This window comes from Branchiostoma floridae, chromosome 5 (assembly GCF_000003815.2).
Source record: "Branchiostoma floridae strain S238N-H82 chromosome 5, Bfl_VNyyK, whole genome shotgun sequence".
Taxonomy (NCBI): Eukaryota; Metazoa; Chordata; class Leptocardii; order Amphioxiformes; family Branchiostomatidae; genus Branchiostoma; species Branchiostoma floridae.
Genome location: NC_049983.1, coordinates 19,916,239 through 19,940,565, shown reverse-complemented (window position 1 = coordinate 19,940,565; position 24,327 = coordinate 19,916,239). Strand labels below are relative to the sequence as shown.

Below are 24,327 nucleotides of genomic sequence, written 5' to 3'. Positions count from 1 at the left end.
CGGACTGAGGAAAGTATCTGAGGAGCTACCGAATCGTCGGCCAGTTAAAAAATGGTCGTTCGGTTGTGTCGTAAGAAAATCGTTACCCTAGTGTATAAAACGTTTTACAGAATCTCACCAGCACATCCTTCTAGATTTCTTAGATGTGAAATAAATCCACCTGAGTGAAAAGCCCATGAGCTATGTACTCTCTCATGCCTTACCGGTGAACTTGCATGAGCGTAACTTCGGCTGATGACTAAAACCAGCTTAGTAGTACAAGCAGCTATTGCCTTTGAAAATACATTCGACACGGTCGAATGATGATCGATAATTGTGAAAGCACTGTCATCTATATCGGCAAAGCCTGTGGGCTCATTCCGCCGAGAGTGGGTCCCTGAAATAATGACTTCCACTAATAGAGGAATTTGCTCTTTCCACACATTCCGGAAGTCGCGTTCATTGTCACTCAATGGACATGCAATGTGCGATTTGATTCCTTTATGACGGTCATAAAGACACTGGATGTCTTACCTATGGTTGGCTGTTTAACGGACAGTTACATATACATGTAGTGCATGTATTGGGAAAATCAATTTTACACGACGAATCTGTCTATAGGCTGAGTATAGCTGCGATGTGTTTCCCAATACAGTACTCTCTTAATGGTGAAATAAACTGATGGTGAATATTTGTGACTGGCTATACTGGAAACCCGTTGTGCGATCAAATCGATCGTGTCTTGTACTCTGTCGCGTTATGTCAAGACATACCGTAGTCTTCAGTCTTGCATTGTGCACATTGTAATGTATGTGCCACCTTACACGTGAAGTCCCCAGACATATACGTCCCAGCAACTGAATCGTACCGTTTGCCAGACTCACCAATATAAGATAATACATTACATAGAAGAGATCGCGCATTCAATGCCGACACTACTAATATAACGAAATACAGATTTACTGGTTTCCAACAGGGTCGTTGCACTTGTGACGCAAAACCAGCGCAAAACCAGCATGCTAGATTAGATGCCCGCCGCCTGCAATGAAACTAAAGTCTATCCGGATATCCCTCTTAATTATGCATAAACCTATTCTGACAGCCAGCCAGACACTGTAGTAGTAGTTCTCCCAATATTCATTATATTCCTTAGGGGAACGATCAAAACTCGTTTACCTACTCTCTTAAGACTTTTCATGAATTTAATGACGACCGCTTCTTTTACTTCATTTCTCCCCAGCGTGTATTTCAACCTTTTATGATTCGTTCCCCATGACTGAAGGAAACGAACTTCCAATCTCTTATGGCAAACTCCCGTCCCCGGGCTTGTCTGAATTGTCTGTTTATCTCTTTCCTGTCCGAAAATGGGTGCCTTATCTTAATATACAGGAGCCGCAGCAAGACGTGAGATCAAAGTAACGCTTGCAAAAATCCCACACATTGAAGTTGCGTTTTGCATGAATACAGGAAAACGTACGTTATCTTTCAAACTTTCCAGTCTGCGACTTCTTTCAATGGTCCTCAGGTCCTTTGTAGTTAATCTTAATGGACGTTAAATACCAGCTTTAGCATACACAGTGTGGTCTACGTTATACGTGGCTACTGTGGTGTTATCTTTGTGTTCAGCTTTCAGCGTAAACGAGCTTCCTGCCAAGGGTGTACAGGGTAGTGTTTATAACAAGTCATTTATTACAATACCCAGACCAGGGGGGATCGTAAAGAGAACTAACACAAGAACCATGCACACATTGTAGCGTCTAGAACGCCTTGACGAATGACTTCACGTTAAATATCATCGACACATTGAAACGGTCTAGCTAGACACAAAGCATTGACAGGCGTGGCAGCTCAAAACACTTCTAGATCTGTAAGTCACGATCTCGAGGTTCATTGCTTGCGTCATGAGACAGAAAGGCGTCGTTATTTTGTTGATAGATATGAAAAGACGAGACTTTCGGTCGAAGAGGAATATTTTCAATTTTCTATAATATACGGCGTCTTGGTTGCTTTTTCAGGGTGACATTGACAAAGGAACCCACTGACTAGACTGCTATCAAGAGCTGTCGGACACGTTTATGTCTCCCAGTCGTGTACGTGTGCCTGGAGGCCTGAGTGGAAAAATGGTTATAGGTAGTTGAATGGTCGAAGCGTGCGGAGAGGAATTTCGGGAATCGACCATCCGTGTAAAGTTGTGCGGATGATGTGGTTAAATGGATCTTTCACATCCACTTCCTCGCGCGGTTGTTTTCCTGTGTGGTAGATTTTACAGAATACCCGGCTGTGGAGAATACTAGCGGTTCGCCAGTCTTGTTCCCAAGACCTTCGACTGGTGGTCGTGATATCTTCATCACTGGAGCATCACTGTCATGGGATCAAATTAAAACAAACGGACTTCGTCTGTAATACAGGTCTGACGCATCTCTGGGGAGCTCTTATCTCTGTCTGAACTGTTACCGCGATGACACAATGGGGACGGACGGTATAAGGGGACGTGCCGTGGATCTCGGATGACGGCACCATCCGAGGAAGATGCCGGACTGCAGACCACAGTTCTTTGTCTCATCGAGGGGGAACTGCCTCGTATGTTCACGAAGACCGCATCGCCATTCTGTAGCAGCACTGTTATTTGTGATGGTCGCCAGTCTCCTAACACTAACAGGTTAGTTGTGGGCTTGTGGCGTGTCCCCTTGCAATGCATGCTTTCTTTATGTTTCAACCAAACACATGAGTCCTAATGCTTCAAAATGTTTTTCGTTGTACAATGTCCTTAAAGCTATTCTCCATTCGGCATCCCAGACACAAGTGTCTTGCGTAATCTATGTACATTTACAACAGCAGCGCTTTACCGTTATGACCGTACCGCTTAGGCCAGCGACCCTTTACCTTTAGACTGATGCAACAGAGAATTCAGAACTAAGGACAGGGATATCGGCAAAGGGAACTGACATTTAAGTTTTACTTTTCCGCATAAATTGTTACCTTTATATCACATTTATCTTGTTGCGATGTGTCTACACATTACCTCTATTGGTTCTATATCATATATCTCTCGCTTAGTTAATTGATATAAGGTTGAATAAGATGTAGTGTAGATTTAATTCCAATAAATTGGCAAGCTTCTCGTAAATGATAATACATCCATTATTTTGACACAAATTGAAGTGTATAGATATTCTTTACTTCTGCCAAAAAACATGATCAGTCAGGAGAGAACAATGATTACTTAAAAATGTAATATTCTTTGATTTTGTGTGTCTCTTTTTGTGGTTAAATGTGACGGTGATTCAGTATTGACTTAAGAAACATGTACAGATGTATATTAAAACAACAGGGTATAGGTTATAATGAGGGAGCGATGAGGAAATATAGAGGTTCAATGCCAATTGCGTTTGTTGTTAGCTCTGTCCTTGGTTCTGAATTCTCTGTCGTGTTAATCTAAAAGCAAAGGGTGCTGACATAATATAGCATCTATTTTACGACCTTACTAAAAGAAAAGTACATCTGGGTAAAAACATGAATGGAATGAAAACCTCAAGCGTTTCCATAGGGAAATGTCATTTTCCTAAAACAACTATTTACAAAAAGGCGTGATTATTCAATGCTATTCCAAACCTGTAATTTCTTTTCATTTTCTACAGGTGCATTCAAGAGTAGCGTAGAGGAATGTATTACAGGAGTGTGCCTTAACGGGGGTACCCTTAAGGAAAACGGGACTTGTGTGTGTCCTGAGAAGTTTAAGGGTGCGTGTTGTGAAAGTGTTAAGATATCCTCCGTCCCACTGACACCGTTGACTAGGAGGAGTGCAGGTGAGTTTCTTAGACTTATCCCAATCATATGTAGTACATTGACGATAAATTGCCTCTCTGTCAAACGTTCAGTAATATTTCTTATCAAACAAGGGAATTTTAGTGGTACCTAATTACTGTAAGGGTAAGATTGCACAGGAGTTTACGGTACGACTTGATCGTTATACTCAATAATAGTCTCAATAATGGTAAAATAGTTTTACAGCTGTTCAGTACAATAGTTCACAAAACAGCTGGAAAACTATTTGATCAACAGTTCTTGTTAGATATATTTTAAACATGCCAATGGCAATACTGCCTCATTAAGTGAATGTACCTGTTTGCACGCACAATAAAATCATGTCAACATGCTAATCTATATTAGGCACCCGCCGAACCCTCTTATCTAACGCTATGGCGCCACATTACTCATGATTCTGTGTCTTCATGTGTCTCTTTATATTGCATGTTCATGTTTATTGATTGTCTGGGAAATTTGTCGTGTAAAGACATGTATAAGAGGCTAGTATAAGAGGACTACTCAAACTTTGAAGTTGCAAAAACCTGGCATTGTGTACTTTTCGTTTCGAAGTGTTTCTTCTGTTTTACCCATTTGCGGGAATGGTAACAGTAGACATCGATTTGGCATTCTGACCAATGTGGCCAACGCCCTGGGGATAGCTATATGGCAAGCGAAGGGGTAGATATGAATTATAGGGATAGCAATGAAAATATTGAAGGGACGAGGAAATGAACAACTGACGACCTAAAGAGATTTGTCTTTTGCACCATCTTTGACACTTTTGGGTCACCATCTTATATTTCCTATAATTTCCGCTAGTCAGAGTACTTTATCACTGTGTCATCGCAGAGCCTGGAAATAGTTGATTGATTCAAAAAGGCCAAATCGATTGCCTCTTGATTTTCCCGTTTCTTTTACTTGTAACAACTTGTCGCTTGAACGTTTCAAGATTGAAAGTCATTGTCAGAAGATATCAGATGAAAAGTTAATTCAGAAAGCAATTGTACAGTTGCATTAGTCACAGACGATGTGTAGTTCTCATTGTCTTGTTCTATCCATGTATTAGCCACAGCGCCAATATGTGAGGAGTGCTTCAATGGTGGAACCAGGTACTACAGCCACGTGCATGCCGGGTACAAGTGTCTCTGCCCACCGTATCACGATGGGACCTGCTGTGAAGTTCAAGGTGATCAAACCAGTTCAAACGCCAAAAATGGGTTTTACCCAAATTTTCGGCTATCCAACTCCAGTTTTTCGCAAGGTCGAATGTGCAGTCCATTGCTTCTGTGACTTCGTGTTATGCAGATAGCGCACCTGACTAGGCGTGCATTGGATCATACGTTGCAAATGGGTGGTTATACGACCCTGATACAAATGTCTTCTTTTATCCCTCTAGCAATTAAAGTTTGATTCTGTGTGTATCCCTCCTATGGGACTGAGTATCATTCCGCGACAAAGACAGGAGATGGACAGTCGAAAATTTGGGAAACGGCCCTTAAGAATGATTTTTACCAACACAGATGTACTTTCAAGCTGAAACCAGTTGCAATATTGGCACAACTCATCTGTGTTGGCGGTCAACATAATCAACAGGCTAATTGCGTTCAAACACTATAAAGACGTCCCACGTATGGAATTTTGGTTTTCCGTGCTGCAACCTTCATCAAGTTAGAATGACCAATGGCTCTCCGGGAACGTGACGTCAAAAAATTGTCAATAGCGACAGGTCTTACCACCCGCCGGCCGTGTCAAACGTGTCATGACTAGTTTCTCCTGAGGGAGATGTACGCTCGTAATCTTGCTGCAACTTTTATCTCAACACGAGCCATCGCAAGGGTGCCATTTAATCTTGCAAACAATCAATTTGAAGTGTTTATTTGCCTTTCCGAGTTCTGTCAATGTTTCAAAGACTGTGTCACAAAAACTTCGAATCTTTGATTTAGGAATCAAAATGTACTAAAGCTAACTCTTACATCCAATCTTAGTGCACTGTAGTACAAAAACAACATCGATATCAAACAGATATTATTTATGTACCTTATTCACACCCACTAGTGACTTTGCCGCGAGTGCTTGATCGCCCCTTTAGGCCGTCAAGCGTAGGTAATAGGGCTCTGCAGATAAAACAAAATCCTTCAAACCCCCGTGTTTCTATTTAAGGTCATGGGTGTGAAACTTCATGGCCATATTTCTAACTCTAGGGTCTCCGGAGTTCTCACAATTCATCCCGAAAGCTTTCCAACCCTCGTTTATATTCACAATCAGCGTGCATTATGGGAATTCGAATGGCACTGAGTCTTGATTTGCTGCTGGAGCAATTCAAGGGTAGTCGCAAAAATCAAGATATATGTATATACTGGATCTAAAAACATTGGGGTTGGAAAGAAAACAGGGCGTCCGCATTAGGAGCAGAAAAGGTTTAATCAATATGAATTACTCCAATAAAATTTCATATTAAGCAGACCCAAAGTAAGCTCTTAGGGATGTGTATTTCCCAATACATATTTCATGTGATATTGAGTTTTTTGCTTGAGGGATCCTAAGACAGTGTGCAGATAGCTAGATACCCCACCCGTATGTTATAGTGTAATAGAGACAAAACACATTATTTGCCAAAGGAATTCACAGAATCATTATCAGTAGGCTAAATCAGTTTCTTGGGTGCTGTTACCACAAGCTAATGATACTGTGCATATATTTGTCAGAGTTCCAACGCAGTCTGCTTAAGCAAAAAGCATTTATCTTGCAGGGATACTCTCAGACATATATTATGTAGCATATACATGTAAGATGTGGGTGTAGATGGGCCGCCATAATGCACGGAATCACTGAGATTTAAGAAAAAGGAAATCCGGATTAAATAAAGCATGGTGAGCAGCAATGGTGCTTCTGTATTCACTAAAACTTAAACTATGCCTAGAGTGCCGGAAGACATTTTGGTGTATCATGCAAAAAAACATGCAAAACCTCCTTTGATGGTGTTTTAAATGATTCTTAATCATTGATTTGCATATGATACAAGTATAAGATTGCATCCCTTATTTCCCGACAAGATTGTTTTATGTACGAATTTCCATGTTGTTGTTGTTTTCAGAAGGATCCTATAACAGCAATGCCCAGATGTACCTATGGATGAGTGTGGCAACATCAGGGATCGTCCTGTTGTTGGTGTGTCTGTGTGTTCTCTGCGGCTGCAAGAGACTGGACTGACGGCACTGGATTGGAATCAGTGAATTAGTACATCCAGACAGCCACCCAGGAGCAAGACCCAAAGTGCGTCTATGTGTCCTTTGCGGCTGCAAGAGACTGGACTGATGGCAATGGATTGGAGTCAATCAATTAGTACAACCACTATTTTTTTCTTTACTCAACGGTCACCAGTAGCAAGACCCAAAGGCCACGTCAGGGTTACAGGTTTAATACCCGAGGAGGGCTGAACAACTCTTCTCACTAACTCAGAAACTTCATGATTGAAGCTTGACTCACTGAGTAAGGACAGAAGCAGCAGTTATGAAGACTGCTCGGGAAACTACCTTTGGCATGTACATAGCGCATCAACTTTGCAAGACTCTCAAGATCTAACTCCAAGTGATGATCATAGCAATACATTGAAGAGGCTGTCTTCGGATTGACCCACAAAGTGATTCAGAATAAAACATGGAGACAGGAGGACATGATTTATGCACAAGTGGTGTAGACTTATTGACTCTTCTCCTTGCAAAAGGAAGAAACCAATTACTAGTATATTTGACTATTTAGACTAATGTATGGCTTTGCAAGGATCTTTTTTATTTGATCCGACTTGCCAGAGTGGCAGGAAGAAGAATTCAGAGGTGGAAGAAGTAGTCATTAATCAGATGTGATAGTCCAGGTCATGAAAGTAGCTAATAATATATGTGTAGGTATTGTTTTTGGTCTGTCAGTTTGCTTGTGTTTTCAGAGTTATATCTTTTCCACATGCTAGTTTCATGTTCAGGTTCTTAGTGTGTTTGTTATGGTTTGTGGCTGTACTGTTGCAGTTTGTCAACACGTAGCTGTTAAGGATGTATTGAAAGAAACTTAATAGCTGTATAAAAGTTCATGCTTCCGATTCTGTTACATCAGTGCCTGCATGTAATTCATATCAGTGTAAGAGTATCAGAAACATGGTATATTCTAAAGCAATACTCTTAATAAAAGACCAAGCTGACTACTTTGGAGTTGCCTTCTGATTGATTAACAATACATTACACCAATTGCTATGGTACACTTCTCTACTTTGGAAATGCTATACCAGTAGTTTGCACTCATAGCTATCAAAAGCAGCTTATTTATATCCATCTTAAGTATACCTATCCAAGGAAAGATGCAAAACATGATTGGAGAAGATGGTGTATATTCACACAAACATATAATATAGCTATGATGCAAAAATATGGCTAGCTCTTATGAACAGAGGAATTGTATCTTTGTATCACAAAAGTCACAGAATGTCTGAATATACAAAGAAATAGATTATGCTTGTCCAGCTTTGATTCTTTCAATGGCCCTAAACTAAACTTGTAAAGCGAGTATCTCACAGGGTTTCATTTGCCAACTGGTTGCAAACAGGTGCCAATGGGCTCCAATTTGTTGCCTGAAATTGCAACACTGCGATTAGTTTGCATCTGATAAAAAAACTGAGGATGTGTCATTTGTTTGTAGAGGTAAAATATTTCTCCAGTATGTCACACGCCGGTTTTGCAATATTTGTCGCAAACAGGCTTAGCCATGCAAGATACCCACTTAACACTTCTAACTTCAAGAAGAGAGAAGAAACAATTCAAGACTACACTACATGTATGTACAGGCCATCATACAAAACAATACAACTCAATATCACATCTGAAATACGTACACACACAAACTACACACAAAGTGATGACTTGGCAGTAAAAATATACATGTAGCTATATTATCATTGCATGACCACACACTGTCAACGAAGCCTGCAATCAGCAAATATTTGCTACGATTCTCTTTGTGCAGACGTTAACTGCATTTGCACCTTTCAATCCAGGATACTCATAAGCATTTCTAATACCTCTCTCTGACAGATTGTTTGAATATCCACTGAGGATAAGACATTCTGTGTCATACATCTACTTCATACTTCTTACACAGCGCTTCAATGTCTTGTTGCGACTGATGTCCCAACAACTTCAAGCCCTTGAATACCTCGACAATAACTGGAAAAAAAAAACAAGCAAATAAATCAGAACCATATTTACAGCATTTCAGAGAAAGTGGAAAAATCATAAAACATTATGAAGTATGTGAATATGTAATGCACACAGCATACAAACCTTGCTTGTCCCTAGCAGACATGAACATGATAGCCATGTTAAATCTCTTCACTTCTGACAGACTGCTCAACACACTGTACACATCATCTTTGTTCCTGTACGCAAGAAAAACAATTTTAAGAACAAATTCATATTCTATAAGTGAATCAAAAATGTACCAGGCAACGAAATTGCCCAAAGAGAGAGAGAGAGAGAGGGATAATAACAGTACCTCAGCAGGGTTGAACAAGTTTTCTAAAATCCACTTGTCCTATCGGGCAAGCACATAAAAAATGTACTTGCCCGAACCAATTTTTCACTTGCCCAAAATTCAAATGTCACTGTTACTAGTATATGCATTTTCACTTCCAGCACTGGAATTCTCTGTAGACAATTGCTTGATGTCATGACTGTAAAAAGTAACAAGTATATCAAAATTGCACTATAAATCAATGGAAAATCTTACTTGCCCAATCGGACAAGTGGGGTAGGACATGCACTTGCCCGAACAGCACTTTCACTTGCCCTGGACAATAGGGCTAGTGGACTTGTTTATCCCTGCCTCAGACTCACAAGAAATCATCAATTTCTTCTTTATATACAAAATTAGAGACTTACGGTAAGTAGAAGTCCCTGAGAAGTGCCATGATGCCATTGAGAATGTCTGGCTCTAAGGCCTGCTGAAACAGCTTCACATACATGGATGGGGGGATTTGCTGGGGGAAAACATAATGCAGTTGGTCATAGTTGCCAGGAATATGGTAAAAGAATACTAGTAGTACAGTTCCATTACTTCTATTAAATTGTACCTGTACAAGCTTATAACAAAATCATTGATTTAAGTCCCTTACCAAGGGAATCACAATTCAGGGGGTATGAATGATTTTCATTTTATTGTTAAGTGTATATCTTTGTAGGCAATTACTCAGGAAGAGGCTTCTATAGTGGGGTTTCATGCCTGTATCTATGACATAAGTATATACTTATACCATAGCCCTGCCCACCTCCGCCTAACATACATACACAAAATAAAAACAGTAGGGTTGCTTTATTCATGCCGTAACATGTAGATAGTATGCAACAGGTCACATGCTTGACACACAAAATTACACCAGTTCTATACACCAGACCTCCTACCTTGAAGTATTGATAGAGAAGTTCAGGATAGCCGTGCAGCCTTCTCCAGTCTGCCTGCATCTGCAGTGCAGTGGCAGGGGTACCTGGGACAGCTGGGGGTGCAGAGGTCACTACAGGTTGTTGACCCCTAGGGCTCGCGGGCTTTTTCCTTTCTACATTGGAGGGTCTGTATTGGAAAAGAAATGCTATTGATAAGTTTAGGGGCATTTTTGTAACACCACAGGGATGGATCTTACAGTATAGCATTCTAAAAATATGATAGTAAAGTAGATGAATGAAATGGCTCTAAAAGATATCAATGCATTTTAATAAAGTTAATGACATTTTTCTAGTTTTGACTTGCGTGTACTTAAGATAAGACTTGTTTGCCTTTTGAATAAAAGCATTGCAATAAATATGTCATTCCCAAAGAGACATCAAACAAAATTTTATGACACTAACCTATTCACATTGACTTGTGGAACATCCACATTTTGAGAAGCATCAACCTCTTGTATCAACTTTTCTCTCACATTCTTCTCATCACCACCTGTATTTGGTTTTCAGAGTTCTCAACAGACCTTTGTGCTGTTTCTTCTGAGGGAAATGAAGGCAGTTCTGTTTGTTGTAGATGTGCAGATGGTTGAAAAGTGTTCCTGTCCTCTTCACCTCCAATTTCCTCTATCACAAGTCTCCTTAGCGGTTTCTAAATATAAAGAAAAAAACAAGAATCAATACCTGCATACATATATCCCTTAGTCTGATTCCTTAAAATTTCCCTTCATGTTTAAAGTATGTCCATGTTATCTGATTTTGATATCAATTTTGTAAGAACTTTTAGAGGAAACCATTTTGTCCATAGCTAGTTTAAAGCAAAGTCAATCTACCCTCCAAATGCCTAATACTAAGGATAAAGCTGTATTAAATGCACACACCCAAAACTCTTCCATGTTACCATGTGTTAATAAAATTAAATCATCAATGTAAGTTTTCTTATATCATGTCACAAAGATGGCATACCTTCAGTTGAGCTGTATCATACAAAAATTTTCTCAAAATTTGGTGTCTGTATTGTATAGAGCATTTCTACAAGTTACTGACCTTTGACCTTAAGTGTATGGCTTTGTTGATTGGTCTGACTACATGAGGAGGGTCCTTTGGCTGTGGTTTTGTTTTCTTGAATTCTACAACTTCCTCTGACTTATTGGTGGTTGCTGGTTGTAAAGTCTGAAAAATTCATGAAAGTACTCCATTCATTTTAGGATATACAACATTATTTCACTGTAAATGACTCATGATGTATCCAGCAACTTACTAGAAAACAAAATCAAAATGTGCAAGTCATCAACTTTTCATAAATTGTTCATTTTTGCCCTGCTATTCAGGAAAAACAATAACAACAGCATACCTTCTTTATTTTTCTCAGTTCAGCTTGGGCTTGTTTATTGGAAGGCTCCAAACTCAAAACCTTTTCAAAATCTAAAGCACACACATAGGGAGAAAGTTTATTGAGCTTTAGGAACCATAACACATGAATATGCAACAATTCTCTGTTTCCACTGATGTTACAGCTTACAAATGTAAAAGATGCTAAAAAAGATGCTACAACAGCACTAAGTTGCAGTAAATATGACTTTAAAGTCCAAGGTGTAGGATTGCCCCCTGTAGATTTGAGAGGGAAGTGCAGGACCAACCTCTTTTTGCATCCTCCAACTTGTTCAGTTCCATGCGAGCAGTGGCTCTTCTATGGTAGGCCTTAGTGTAGGTTGGGTCCAGGTCTATGGCTAGAGTACAGTCCCGCACAGCATCTTCATACCTATAGATAAATGGAACATGTAGTTAGGATTCAAATCCTAGCGTCTTGTGCTTTTGGAAAAGACATATTTGCACCAATTTACTCATAAAGCTTTGGTTACTGATATCCTCTTGTATCAGACCTGAAACTGGAGGTCCTGTGCTTGAGGAGAACATTATCACACTTAACACACTTATCAATAATAGTACAATACCATCCTGGCTTGAGTGAAGAAAACCTTTCAGTCTGGTCTTATGCAGCTTGTGCCTACTGTACAAAACTGGCATGTTATGTCTTGTGGTAGTTTACCAGTAAAACAATACAAAAATACAAAGCTTTTTGTGTCGTGTGCTATTCTCACCTGTTGAGTTTGAGGAGTGCCATGGCCCTGTTGGCAGGCAGGACAGCGTTCTTAGGGTCAGCATCCATCCCTGTTGTGTAGCAGGACATGGCCTCCTCATACTTCCCTTCCTTAAAGAAAGCATTTCCCTAATAGCAAACAAAAGTGACAACATAAACTTCTACATAAAAAGACATCCTCCCTACTTAACACATCACTAATTCAAAACAGCACTATGGACTGGATAACAAATGCAACTGTCAAGAGTAAAAGGCAAGTTGAAATTAATCACCAGGTATTCAAATACAATTCAATCTCTACAACTGGATAAAACATGGAGATTTAGTATTTAATTCCATACGTTACGAGTGACATCCATCATTCTCAATCCTTAGGAATTAGTGAATTGAAATGTTCAACCAGTTTTTCTAGTTAGCTGTACTTGTATTGAATTGTTCTGTCAGTTTATTCTAGTGACGCTAAAAGAAGAGTGATGGATGTTACTTGAAACAACCGGAAGTAAATCTCCATTTTTCATCAAGTCGTTGAAATTGAATTGTATTGAAATGACTAACCTTCATAAACCTTCATATCACACAGGTAACTACAAATTTGAAACAACCATCTCAACACAAATGACAATAAGTTAGATTGGAATTTTGAACCAACAGTACTACAGGTGAGATTACCCTGTCCTTCTCCATGAGAGCCTGCTGCATCTGTCTCTGCTGCTCCAGAGCCTTCTCACTGTCACTTTCACTCTCGTACTCTGATGATGACTCCTTCTGCTCGTCTTCTAGCTTCTCAAGTTCCTGGTCCTACAAACACAACATTGATAACGTACATTTGTAGTACATGGTGGTTTCTTAACAGATTTATGGACATGATAGTGGAAAATGCCTCATTTATAGAACCATTTACTAACAGGTGAACCTCTTCCTACGTAGGTCTTTTAATGACCACAATCCCTATCATCAGCGGACAGTGCAAAGACAGAGATTTCTTGATTTCTTACCTTAATTAATTTTAGGAAATCCCTGCTTACTAACTCCTGGTGTAACTTTACCTAAATCAAATCTTTTTCACATTACACATTCCATCAAATGACAGAACTATGGACACTAAGCAAAACTCTTAGCTAGTATACAAGTCAGGGAACAGACACACCAAGAAGTAAGTAGAAACCAAAGTCCTTACTTTCTGATGTCTACACAAATGACAAATCAACACACAATGGTACAGTGATCCTTAAGATATAGTACAGTTTACATTTTGGTTTTGGAATCAGCAATTAGCCAAGCAGTTACATTAACCTGATTAAGGCATGTGTCATAGTTTGTTTTTATTTCTTTGCTTTTGTTTTACTGAAGACGTACCACATCAAACTTGTCCCAGGACCTGTAGTCATATCCACTGATCCTCTTGGGTTTCTTCTGTTGACCGTTCTGCTGGCCGGCACCAGTCTCTTCCTTCTTCTCCTCTGTCTTCACCTTCTTTTTCTTCTTCTTGGATGCAGCTCTGTTTCTTATGGGTGGCAAGACCTTTCAAATGCATAAAGGCATATAAGAGTGGTATTAGATTATACATTGTAACATGGCTGTGACCATTTTGGCATGAAATAGTAGAAGTGTCAGTAATCCCGATCCTGTCTCCAGACCGTAAATATAATGTCCTTGGATCAACCACAGTCTTTTGTTTTAAACCAGGATGATCATACTGTTAATGACTTAATCATGAAATGTTTGCAGCAGTTTTGTGTTCCTTGTTTCTGCGATAACATCTAATAACAAATTCCTCACATTATGAAAGATGAACGTATGTTGTTTTCCATTGCATTGCATCACAGCTGTTTCAGACACAACCTTACAACAGCACCAAGGCTTCCTACCCACACTACCCTTAAGTTGAGTCCCTGCAAACTTATTTCAACTTATTGAACTTAGATAATGAAGGAGAATCAGATGAAGAAGATGAGATGAGGGAGAAGGAGGTGAGAAAGATGGAGGTCACATAAATCTAATCAAACACTGGTAAAAGAAATTGATAACCTTATCTTTACATGATTTAAACAACTCTTTTCTTAAAATAGAACAGGTTCATACCATTTTCCCAAATGCAACATTCCTAACATTTTGAATAATTGTCTGTTAATCTATTTAAATGTTAAGAACAGTCAACAGGGTTCTCCCCAGAATTTTTTAGTGGCTGGCAAAAATAACCCGCACCAATGCGCTGCACTTTCATGAAAATGGGTTCATTTTGCAATGACAGAGGGTGTCAAATACTAGAAGACAGTATAATATACTGTTGTTATTCCTTTGTTGTGAAGTGGCAAAACTACTATTGTTTTGATCATTGCTCATTCACAAGTTTTTGCAGACAATGCTGACTGGAAAGGGTTTACGGAAAAGCCTGGGCCCAGGAGCTGGGCTGGCTAGCCTGAAAGACTACCTTTTCTGGGCCCCAAGGCTATGCATGGGGTTTGGCCTGCAGCTGAAGTTTTTTTTGATAAAAAAAACTGGGTCAATGACAATCCCAGCTGTGAGTGGGATGGGGCTGGGATGGGGAAAGGTAACAGTTGATCATATTGCTGGGCTTGCAATGAATAACTCAACCAAGGCTGGAATAAAACAATCATAAACTAAATTTACAACAGTATTATACAACAGAAAATGCTGGAAATGTTAGACTGAAGGGGAGGGTACTAGGCGAAATAAAAAAATACTAGGATGGGTCAGGAAATGATAGCTCACAACATCAAATTCAAACCAGATGTCATGCATGTATGAGTGTGTGTGTCACTGTGTGTTTGTACATGAAATTTCTTTGTAGAAAAACTGGGTCAGTGGTAACCCAAGACAACAGTTGGTCCTCCAGGATAGGGACTGTTTGCCAAAACATCAAATTTGAAACAGATGTCTCAAACATCAAGTGTCAGTGAGCATGGATGTAGGAATGTATGTATGTGTTTATATGTGTCAATTGTATGTGGGGGGGTGTATAATATGACGTGTAACGTTAGTATTGTTTGTGCTATTCGTTTCTCTCATGCAGGACAATTACTGATAGCCACTATAAGTATTGTAGGAATGACTGCCAGTATAGTCAAAGGAAAAGTAACGTTAAATGTACTAACAACCCTTGGAGTTACAGTAGTTGATGTTGATTGTTCATTGTAGTAAACCAACCCTAATCCCCATAGATATGACCAAACCACATAGAAACCTGCTATAGAACAACCGGTGCCGCCATCTTGGATATGATGATGATGATCTGAGCAAAGCTTGGCTCATTATCGTACCACGTGACCTGGGAAAATCTCGACCCCAGGGTCGGTAGAACTAATGCCTTGCCTAGCTTGCAGACTGATCTGGGAAAGAGAGCGGGCTTTAGACATGCGCACTGGCTGTTTTTTCAATAATGGAGAAGACGTCCTACCGAATGAAAAAAACCGGAGGTTTCTAGGACGAATTTCGGGTGAGATATGAATTTTTGAAAATTTTACAAGGCCATGAGGTGATGACTAATGATCTTAATGATGTCTAGGAGTAATTAGTCTGTAATTAACTGCATAATTTTTTCTGGAACTAGCGGATTTTTTTGTGGGTTCCAGACATGTCATGGCGTGTTATTACATAGGAATTTTTGATATACGTGGCCGCAAATTTTTATTCGCGAGGAATATGCATGAATTTTTGGCATGAAAAGTGTGCCTGAACTCTCTGTCCCAGGGGGCCTGGCATGTTATTGCATGGCCTAAAGTATTCGAAGTAAGGCGTATTTCCAGACACAGAAGCTTTAACTGAGCAGAAATGATCATGTATATCTATAATATTATTCTTAGAATGCTTTAATAAGTGCATGGATATGATTTGCATGCTTTGAAGACATAAAAAAATTATTGGCCAGGAAAGCCGCAAGTAATAAATAGATGGTATATAGAGAAAAGGAGACTGGCGGGGCTGATAATTATGCTCTAAATATAAGAATGTGTATACTTAGGTAAGATCTGCATAGTTTTGCAACTTCTTTGATTATCAATATTGATAAAATATATATATATATATATATATAGAGAGAGAGAGAGAATTGTTTAATTCCTTCGCGGTTCTGTGTGTGTTATTCAGCTAATTTCCAAGAAAGACTGAAGACTATATAGCCTCATCCCATTGTACATAATATGTGTATAGTATGTAATATCTTCCTTGAATTGTAGAAGTTGCCATTGTATTTTTAGAATACTGTTTATGAGCAGTATATTAATCAGTCTTTTTTGTCATCCTGACAGGACTCCCAAGAGCAGCTGATGGTTGAAGGGAGCTGGGAACTGGCTGGCCTCTAGTACTTCAGTAGTAGTAGTAGTACTACCCCTGGTGTAGCATCCTCTTCTACCTCCACTGCATGAGGGTTCTGTTGTTAAGTCAGGAAACTATGTAGCTGAACTGAACAAAGTTCAACAGTTTCAAAATATGTTATCAATTGATATATCCTGAATTATAGGCCACATTTGTGTAGCATTTGTAAGATAACTTAAGAACATAGTGTACCTCTGATGCATGTAGCCTTTCCCCTTTGATGAGGGAAATAGACCATAAAATGTTATTGTACATAATGTATTACAATATTATTTCAATGGCCACCAAATTAGCAATTGAACCAAAACAATTTATTACTCATTGTTAGATAATTTTTCACGATTATCAATTGTTTTATTGACTTTTTTTATTGTATAACTGTTGGTGTAGAAAGACTATTCTATAGTGACTTTTATTTTTATTTTTTTGATCACATGTATAGGACCACCATGAAGTAGAACTTAAACTAGTACCTTAAGTATTACATCATACCTCTCAAATTAAATGTCTGTACATTGTTTTTATTCATGTCATAATAAATATATTTGACAAAATATTTAATGTCTCAATTATTGTTGCACATTCTACTTAACTATATTAATACAGCCAGATCTCAGCCCGTGGTCAGAACATTTTCATCTTTGTTTGGAAAAAAAGTAGACAAAAAATTTCAGATTATTAAACAAACCATTTTCAAAGGTATTATTGCACAGAAAGACCGCCATATTCTAAAGGAAACTTTATTCAGGTGCGTATGTAATGCTTGCTACCATGCATCTGCTTGAATCTCGGGGCTAAAATCGCGGGATCTCGCGTGATCTCGTGAGGTTTGACTGAATTCAAGATGGCCGCCATTGTCTGTGGGTGAGATGCCGCGAGTTTCTATGTGCAAACTGTTGCCCTCTGTCCAATGCACCCTGCATGCACTGGAATTGTCGGTTACCCAGTTTTAGGTTTTAAAAAATTCATTATGGGTCAAACCCCATCAATAGCCTTGGGGCCCCAAAAGGGTGGCCTGGCTAGCCTGCAGGCTAGCCTGCTGGGCCCAGGCTTTTCCGTAAACCCGACTGGAAAAGTGATGCCACTTGGTACAAAAATCTGTGAATTGTCATTTATCTTAGCAAAACTAACAATGAAAATAGGGAAGAAACACACTAAATTTGAAAAAATAGTATAGTGGAGCTGGCTGAGAGTACTAGTATAGTGGAGGGCCTCCCTTATTCCACTCTCTGGGGAGAACCCTGGTCAACTTACCGGCTCATGTCCCTCTTTCTGTGTCTTCAGCGCTTCGTCTTTCTTCTTGATGTCGTCTTCCCAGCTGTCTAGGTCTTTAAGGAAATCTTGCATTTCTGATGCGTTCTGCCGAACCTGCATCTGTATCTCCAATGCCTTGTCGGGAGATGCCATCTTGATATCATTCAAGAGATACGACAAACGGTGTTCCTTGGTTGGCGATCTTTGTTGTCAAGGGAAACACAGCTTTTTCCCGCGCGTATTTCGGTAAATGGCGTCGTTTCGTTCAAGTCAGAATTCGCAGGCAAAGATGACTTTTATAGAAACACTGAAAGATGTGCCTAGTACAATTTTCAGAGGGAAATACTGCCCAAAACCGTACGTTAGGAAGACAAAATGACAAATCGACGTTTCAGACGATTTTTTCCTCATGGGCGCCGCCATTACACTTGTTCTTCTACCCACAATGCCACACGCGCACAACCTATGACACCTGTTTCAGAACATTCCATTCTACGAAAATGGGGGTGTTTTTACATCGATAAATCGGGTGATACCATTTTTGTGGCGTGGGAAATTGTTCATATATTTTCCCACGTTAATGTGTATGTTTGAAGCCATGGCAAATAATCAACCTCCTATCTGATAAAAAAAGTTACCTATTTCGTGTTAGCTGCGCTTGCAAATCAGGTAATCATAAATAATTAGAAAATACCCGCCCCTTCCACCTAATAGGCCCAATGAATATTAAGGCGGTGCGCCAGTCGGACCAGTTTTACCCATATCTGCAGAACCAATGACCTGAGATGAAAAAGCCGACAAAGCGTCAACTTCCCAGGGCTCAGCTGGCCGGCGGACGCAATTTTCCTCTCTCATTGTACGGATCCGGCCCACCGGTCAAAGCACTCAGCTGCTCATACAAAAGCCGGTTTCCAGGTATGCCAAGCACATGTAAGTCGGACGCCTTATATTCCCTTTAATAATTGTTGAGACAGTAGGACACCTGATCGAGGGAACATTATGGTGCAATGGGCCGAGCTAAAATTCCCCCTCCCGTTATGGAGCCGGGCGTACTTCTACGGGGCACACGGTGTGCTGAACGAAGTGGTGTTCACCGCTTTGTTAAATCTGGTCACCACTGGCGGCCTGCGCCTGTACGGGACCACCTCTCTGTGGATGTTCATCAGCTACGGACTGTGCGGCACCTTCGTCACCGAGAAGATATTCGCGGAGCTGTACACCCGGCGCCGACACATCCCCGTCCTCCTACGGGCATGCTGCTACGTGCCGGCCGTCTACGCATGGGAGCTGCTACTGGGACTGCTGCTACGGACATTTGACGCCTGTCCCTGGGACTATAGTGACTATCGCTACCATTTCCTCGGTCTCGTAACGCTAGAATACCTTCCTCTTTGGTACATGCTGGGCCTGTATCAGGACCATCTTTTCCGCTATCTACTCTGCATACAAAAGAAGGGCCCGGGCGAGGCAGGTACTAAAAACACGGACAAATCGATAGAAACCAACAATGCCGCCGCGAAAGTGGTGGCCGGCGAGGAGCCCTTGCCTCCGTGGATACGGTTTTGTTTCTACGGCATGCACGGCTTCCTGGATGAAGTGGTCTTCACCATGCTGTACGATTGCGTCACCAAAGCTCCTGACGCGCGGCTGATGGGCTATAGCTCCATCTGGTCATTTCTCATCTACGGGAGCTGCCGCATCATGGTGGAGCGGCTGGGATACGTGTATCTGTATCTCCAATGCGGCGTGCCTACCCGTTATCGAGTCGCCCTATATCTCATCATCGCTTATACGTGGGAGTTCGTGGCCGGCCTCATCCTCCGCCAATTTGGAGCTTGCTCGTGGGACTATAGCCATTATCGCTTCAACGTCATGGGACTGATAACACTGGAATATGCACCGGGGTGGCTAATACTAGGTCTGTACCAAGACGTCATGGCCAGTTATCTTTTGAGCCTCCGCGTTCGAAAGGAAAAGCACATTAGTATTGAATAAGGCTTCCATGCCATGTATGTAGATTATATCGTTATGTGGTATTTTTAGAATGTCTCACGCGTATGATTGGTAAATGCAGTCCAAGTTTTATGGCAATATTATATCACTTTGGAGAGTGGAAAGGAAATGGTTTCCTTATTAAGGAAAAGTTATGCTCCAAGCGGCACGAAAGCGGCATACATAATGTATGGTTTCAAGCGCGGCCCTAAAAGGCCTGTCCATTTCATTCATATTGAATGGCTTGACTATTCTAGGAAACATTTAGCTCAGCAAGCACCCAGGTGTCGACAGATTGATTACTTTGTATGTCACGCGATTTCAGCGATCAGAAATGTTTGAAAAAGGCACATCGCGGTCACTGTGGCAAACATTGGAAAAATGGCATGACGACGGCAGCGAATTTGTGACTTAAGTTCACAAATTTTGTCTGTTTTTATACGCACAAACGTAGAGCTGTGTATCAAAGATCTTCCTTAGCTAAGTAGACACCGGGAAACCGAATTGAAGAACCGTTGAGTAAGAAATCCTGTAGGGACTGTTGAAGTGAATACCTCAATAGAATATCAATATACAAACTCCAAGTAGTGAAGTAGGTACAGGGTAATTCTAAAGCACACAAGTCATTCCAGGGTTTAGTTAAGAAAATAAACTCGCGGAAGCCACTGTATATATATAGAGAGAGAGGGAGAGAGAGAGATCTAGTCTGGGGAAAGATTGTCAATGGTTGCCTATTATCAATGGGCATACTTGCATCTCATTGAGGTAACGATGAGCATTGTATTTAGCAATCCGTGTTAATAACTTGATGTATAGATAATATTAGAAAATAATCCATAGAGTAGAAAACTGCTTAGGTATCCAAGCAACCTATATCCTACTTATCAGCAATGTGTGACGTGACTGTGTTTGTTTGTGGAGTGAATATTTCCTCGTTGTTTGTTGTGAATGTTCATTAACATATCTTTTTAACGTGCAGAAAAAATACTGCAATATCCAATAGGGAAAGTGCACATTCTGAGTACCCACTACGATGCGTTGATTAAGATGCTGCTATCCAGTCATGTGTAACATGTAGTTAGCTAACTTACATAATAATCCGGATCCATACATATAATAATTTCGTGAGACAAAAAAAGGATGACAATGTCATCCAGACATTCCATGGAGATGAATAGAGTGACTACAGAATTCATATGGTGCTCGATATGATGATAGCTGACATGGATGATCCGGGTATCAATAACAAAGTGATGATGTAGGTAACGTTAGAGACATTGTAAAAGTATGATAGATAGAATAAAGATGTTTCATGCAATAAAAAGATTGAAGCTTGAACTACTTTTATGTAGTTTCTTTGAGTCTATTACTGGGTGACACAACAACAGGTACAGACTACAAAACACTAGTTGCAATACTAAGGCATCACTAGGGCAAATATTGTTGCGGTGTTGGATGAATAGTTAACGCCTCTAGCTATGCAAGCTTGCAAGCCGTTTAGCACCTAGCTAGGCCCATCCAGACTTGGTGCCATCCTAATCAGTGCTATATCATTGGGGCTCCCATATACGTATATGTATATACATATAGGGCTAGGGTTTGGGAGCCCTGTAAACTTAATCAAGACAGACTTTGTTAATCTATATAACCTCTTTACAACCATATTGAGCAATGTCAAGACAATGAAGAAAAACATATTAAACATATACGAAAACCGAAAGTAATAAGGCACGTAACAAGACCAAGAGACAACTTCAGGTTTACAATTGAAACAGCATCTCTTCTCCGTAAGTCAGAAACACCACCATTGAGAACAAAGTACATGTACAACTTTAACTCACTGAGAATAAGGACTAACTAGCCCAATAGGAGAAGCAGGGCTACGACGGCTGCTGTGGAATACGGGGATTGCCATTTATTTCGAATTCAGAGAGAACTCAGGATATTAAGGACCATCAAGAAAACTGTAATATATGCAATGACACGTTGACCACCACTACTATATGTCTATTACTATTGATTAAATCCGACACCACATCCGAGCACTACATGTGACAGAGCATCTTAACATCGCCATATCTGTCAATCAAAAGAGATCTGAAAACCCTAAAGAATTCAAATCAAAGTCGGGCAAACCACCTGTCACGAGCACGTCACCGGAACGTACTGCGCCTGCGCGAACCCTGGTGTTTTGGGGCTTGGTTTGGTCAACGTTGCATTGAAATCCCGCTTGTTGCACAGTATATGTTAGAGACATGGTTTCATGCAAAACGTACACGGGATTTTACCCTTATATACGCACGTACTTTCTTAAATGCGGCCCTTTAGTAAACCGGGGGTTTAGCAAGGTTTAGCAGGTCTATACTTTTCGCGCAGGCGCAGTACGTTCCGGTGACGTGCTCCTGTCACGTGATTATTTTGTGAGTGACTGTCACGTGACGATAACCGTTGACACAAAGCCAATTATACACCTGCCATAATGACAAATGATGCCCCTTTATAGAATATAACAGCCGACGACAGCTTTCTGAAAATGATTTATGGGCGTGATATCGCTGTAAAGATTTACGCAAATGTAATTCATGAACAGTGAGACTATTCATGGATTTGTTACAAAAGGTCATATCAGATTGTTAATCTGAATCTAATTGCATTATGTATTGTTGCTTGATATATTCAAACAATAAGGTGTCATTTGACCTATATCCATTTCATTGTTTCTTTTGAATATGTTCCTCATCTTATACAATTCTTCTTCCTGTAACGTTATAAGTTTGCTGGGAAATGTATAAAGTCTGTACTTTAAAACTTCGCACGTATATTTTTCTGTTAGACTATTTGTATTTTCTTTATAAATGGTTTACACATATTTAATTACTTCATCATTATCTCAAATGCATGTACACTTTCTGTTTAACCACAGCTTTTGGAATAACGTTTTTATTCCACGATGCTATAGTAGACACAGACAATAAGAAAGATGCAATGTTGGCCGAATATTTTCATATTTTATCTACATCAGGCGGAACCGTTTTTGTAACAAAAAAGGTTTTGTTCCGACGTCATTACAAAGAAAGTCGGGAATGACAGATGTCTACGTAAACGCGTTTCGCGGGCGGAACAATCACTGTCCTATTACTGTGGAAGCTGAAGGTCACGGTTTGACCTTGGCGGATGACTTTGCCGTGCAGTTACGGTTCATCACCTATTCAAAGGTAGTCTAGACATTGGAAGTCACACTTAATCATAACGCTGATGAATAATGACATTGTTAATAAACCAATTATGTAAGGCAGTCTGGAGAAAAATCACCGTCTAGCTATTACAGACTGTTACATGATAAAAAACAATGTGCCAAAAGTGGTAAATATTAAGTACCAAACTTATCCAGATCGAACCGAAGAAAAATGATATTTTCCACGAAATCGCGACAATGACAAACAGCGAAACAACGCAAAACTAACAGGGAGCCAGGCAGAAGTCTTGGAGTTTAATTTAATGAATAAAAGAACAGTGCATTATCTATCATAGCATGATTGGGACGTTGAAAAAGATTATACACTCTAAAATGGATCGTAGCTGAGAGAAGAAAGGATAAGCAGAATAGATATAAAAAGAACGAAATCAAAGAGTGATAAAATCTGTCGTATTTCACATTAACCAGCCCTCATGATTCCCCGCGGGATTTCGCCCTGCCATGTCATGTCCTCAAAAATCGAAACTACAGTATTAAAAGAAAATAGCAATAGATTTTAACTACCTCGCGACAACATAAAATATACGGCCCTAAGCCCTGCAGCACTTATGACTCTTATCGCCCGTCTTTATTGCTTGCTGCCCAAATATACAGCGTGTACTAGAAAGCTATATCCATGGCGGCATCATGTGAGGTGCATTTGCGGCGACCATGATCGATTGCTGTATGGAAAACATAAATCATGATCCAAGGGATTTCTGAAACATTATTGCCTCTAAATCTCGCGCTCAGTTTACAATTGCTTCTTTCTCAAGAGGGAACATTACAAACCAGGCAATTAGAAAAGTTGTGATAGATACTTAAACGTTACGTGGAGAGATGTATTGGGACAGAGAAAGGTTTTTAGACGCTCAGTGGTTCATTTGAAGGTTGTTCAGCACCAAGGAGAGAGCCTTGAAGTCGGTACTCTCGTGTCACTTGAATAGGCACGCTAATGGATCCCTACGGTGATGTACGGATAACACGCAGTGTTTCCTAACGTAATGATCCTTTCAACGACGTACACGGGAACTTTTATGGTGCGATGTTAGAGTGCTGGGCGGCTTTGACACCCACTCACTCCTGTCATACAACCCCAGAAAACGTTCTGATCTTCGTCTCCAAGGCAAGTAACGTTCCCCAACATCTGC

At 40.2% G+C, this 24,327-nt stretch overlaps 3 protein-coding genes across 3 annotated transcripts; 2 read left to right on the top strand and 1 right to left on the bottom strand.

Moving 5' to 3' along the window:
* The first annotated feature begins 1,882 nt into the window (after positions 1-1,882).
* On the top strand, positions 1,883-8,444 carry LOC118415641 (delta-like protein 4). Its single transcript, XM_035820350.1, has 4 exons — positions 1,883-2,638; positions 3,618-3,785; positions 4,853-4,972; positions 6,881-8,444. The coding sequence occupies exons 1-4, from the start codon at positions 2,509-2,511 to the stop codon at positions 6,994-6,996; spliced, it is 534 nt and encodes a 177-aa protein (XP_035676243.1). The 5' UTR covers positions 1,883-2,508; the 3' UTR covers positions 6,997-8,444.
* On the bottom strand, positions 8,158-18,423 carry LOC118415639 (RNA polymerase II-associated protein 3-like). Its single transcript, XM_035820348.1, has 12 exons — positions 17,950-18,423; positions 13,717-13,881; positions 13,030-13,158; positions 12,362-12,489; positions 11,900-12,021; positions 11,614-11,684; positions 11,307-11,432; positions 10,787-10,911; positions 10,227-10,392; positions 9,708-9,805; positions 9,111-9,205; positions 8,158-8,993 (listed from the first exon to the last, which is right to left on the bottom strand). The coding sequence occupies exons 1-12, from the start codon at positions 18,100-18,102 to the stop codon at positions 8,899-8,901; spliced, it is 1,473 nt and encodes a 490-aa protein (XP_035676241.1). The 5' UTR covers positions 18,103-18,423; the 3' UTR covers positions 8,158-8,898.
* Positions 18,424-18,582: 159 nt separating this feature from the next.
* On the top strand, positions 18,583-21,279 carry LOC118415640 (transmembrane protein 229A-like). The gene has a single exon (XM_035820349.1). It carries the CDS (start codon positions 18,949-18,951, stop codon positions 19,942-19,944), a length of 996 nt encoding a protein of 331 aa, XP_035676242.1. The 5' UTR covers positions 18,583-18,948; the 3' UTR covers positions 19,945-21,279.
* The last annotated feature ends 3,048 nt before the right edge of the window (positions 21,280-24,327 follow it).

Bases quoted from the DNA above. Each gene is read 5' to 3' on its own strand.
- LOC118415639 (XM_035820348.1), bottom strand. From the start codon at position 18,102: ATGGCATCTCCCGACAAGGCATTGGAGATACAGATGCAGGTTCGGCAG. The intron at 11,433-11,613 runs GTATGCTGTTGT...TGAATTTTTCAG, and splicing joins AACTGAGAAAAATAAAGAAG to ACTTTACAACCAGCAACCAC. The intron at 10,912-11,306 runs GTCAGTAACTTG...CTTTATATTTAG, and splicing joins CCATACACTTAAGGTCAAAG to AAACCGCTAAGGAGACTTGT.
- LOC118415640 (XM_035820349.1), top strand. From the start codon at position 18,949: ATGGTGCAATGGGCCGAGCTAAAATTCCCCCTCCCGTTATGGAGCCGG.
- LOC118415641 (XM_035820350.1), top strand. From the start codon at position 2,509: ATGCCGGACTGCAGACCACAGTTCTTTGTCTCATCGAGGGGGAACTGC. The intron at 2,639-3,617 runs GTTAGTTGTGGG...CATTTTCTACAG, and splicing joins CAGTCTCCTAACACTAACAG to GTGCATTCAAGAGTAGCGTA. The intron at 3,786-4,852 runs GTGAGTTTCTTA...TCCATGTATTAG, and splicing joins GTTGACTAGGAGGAGTGCAG to CCACAGCGCCAATATGTGAG.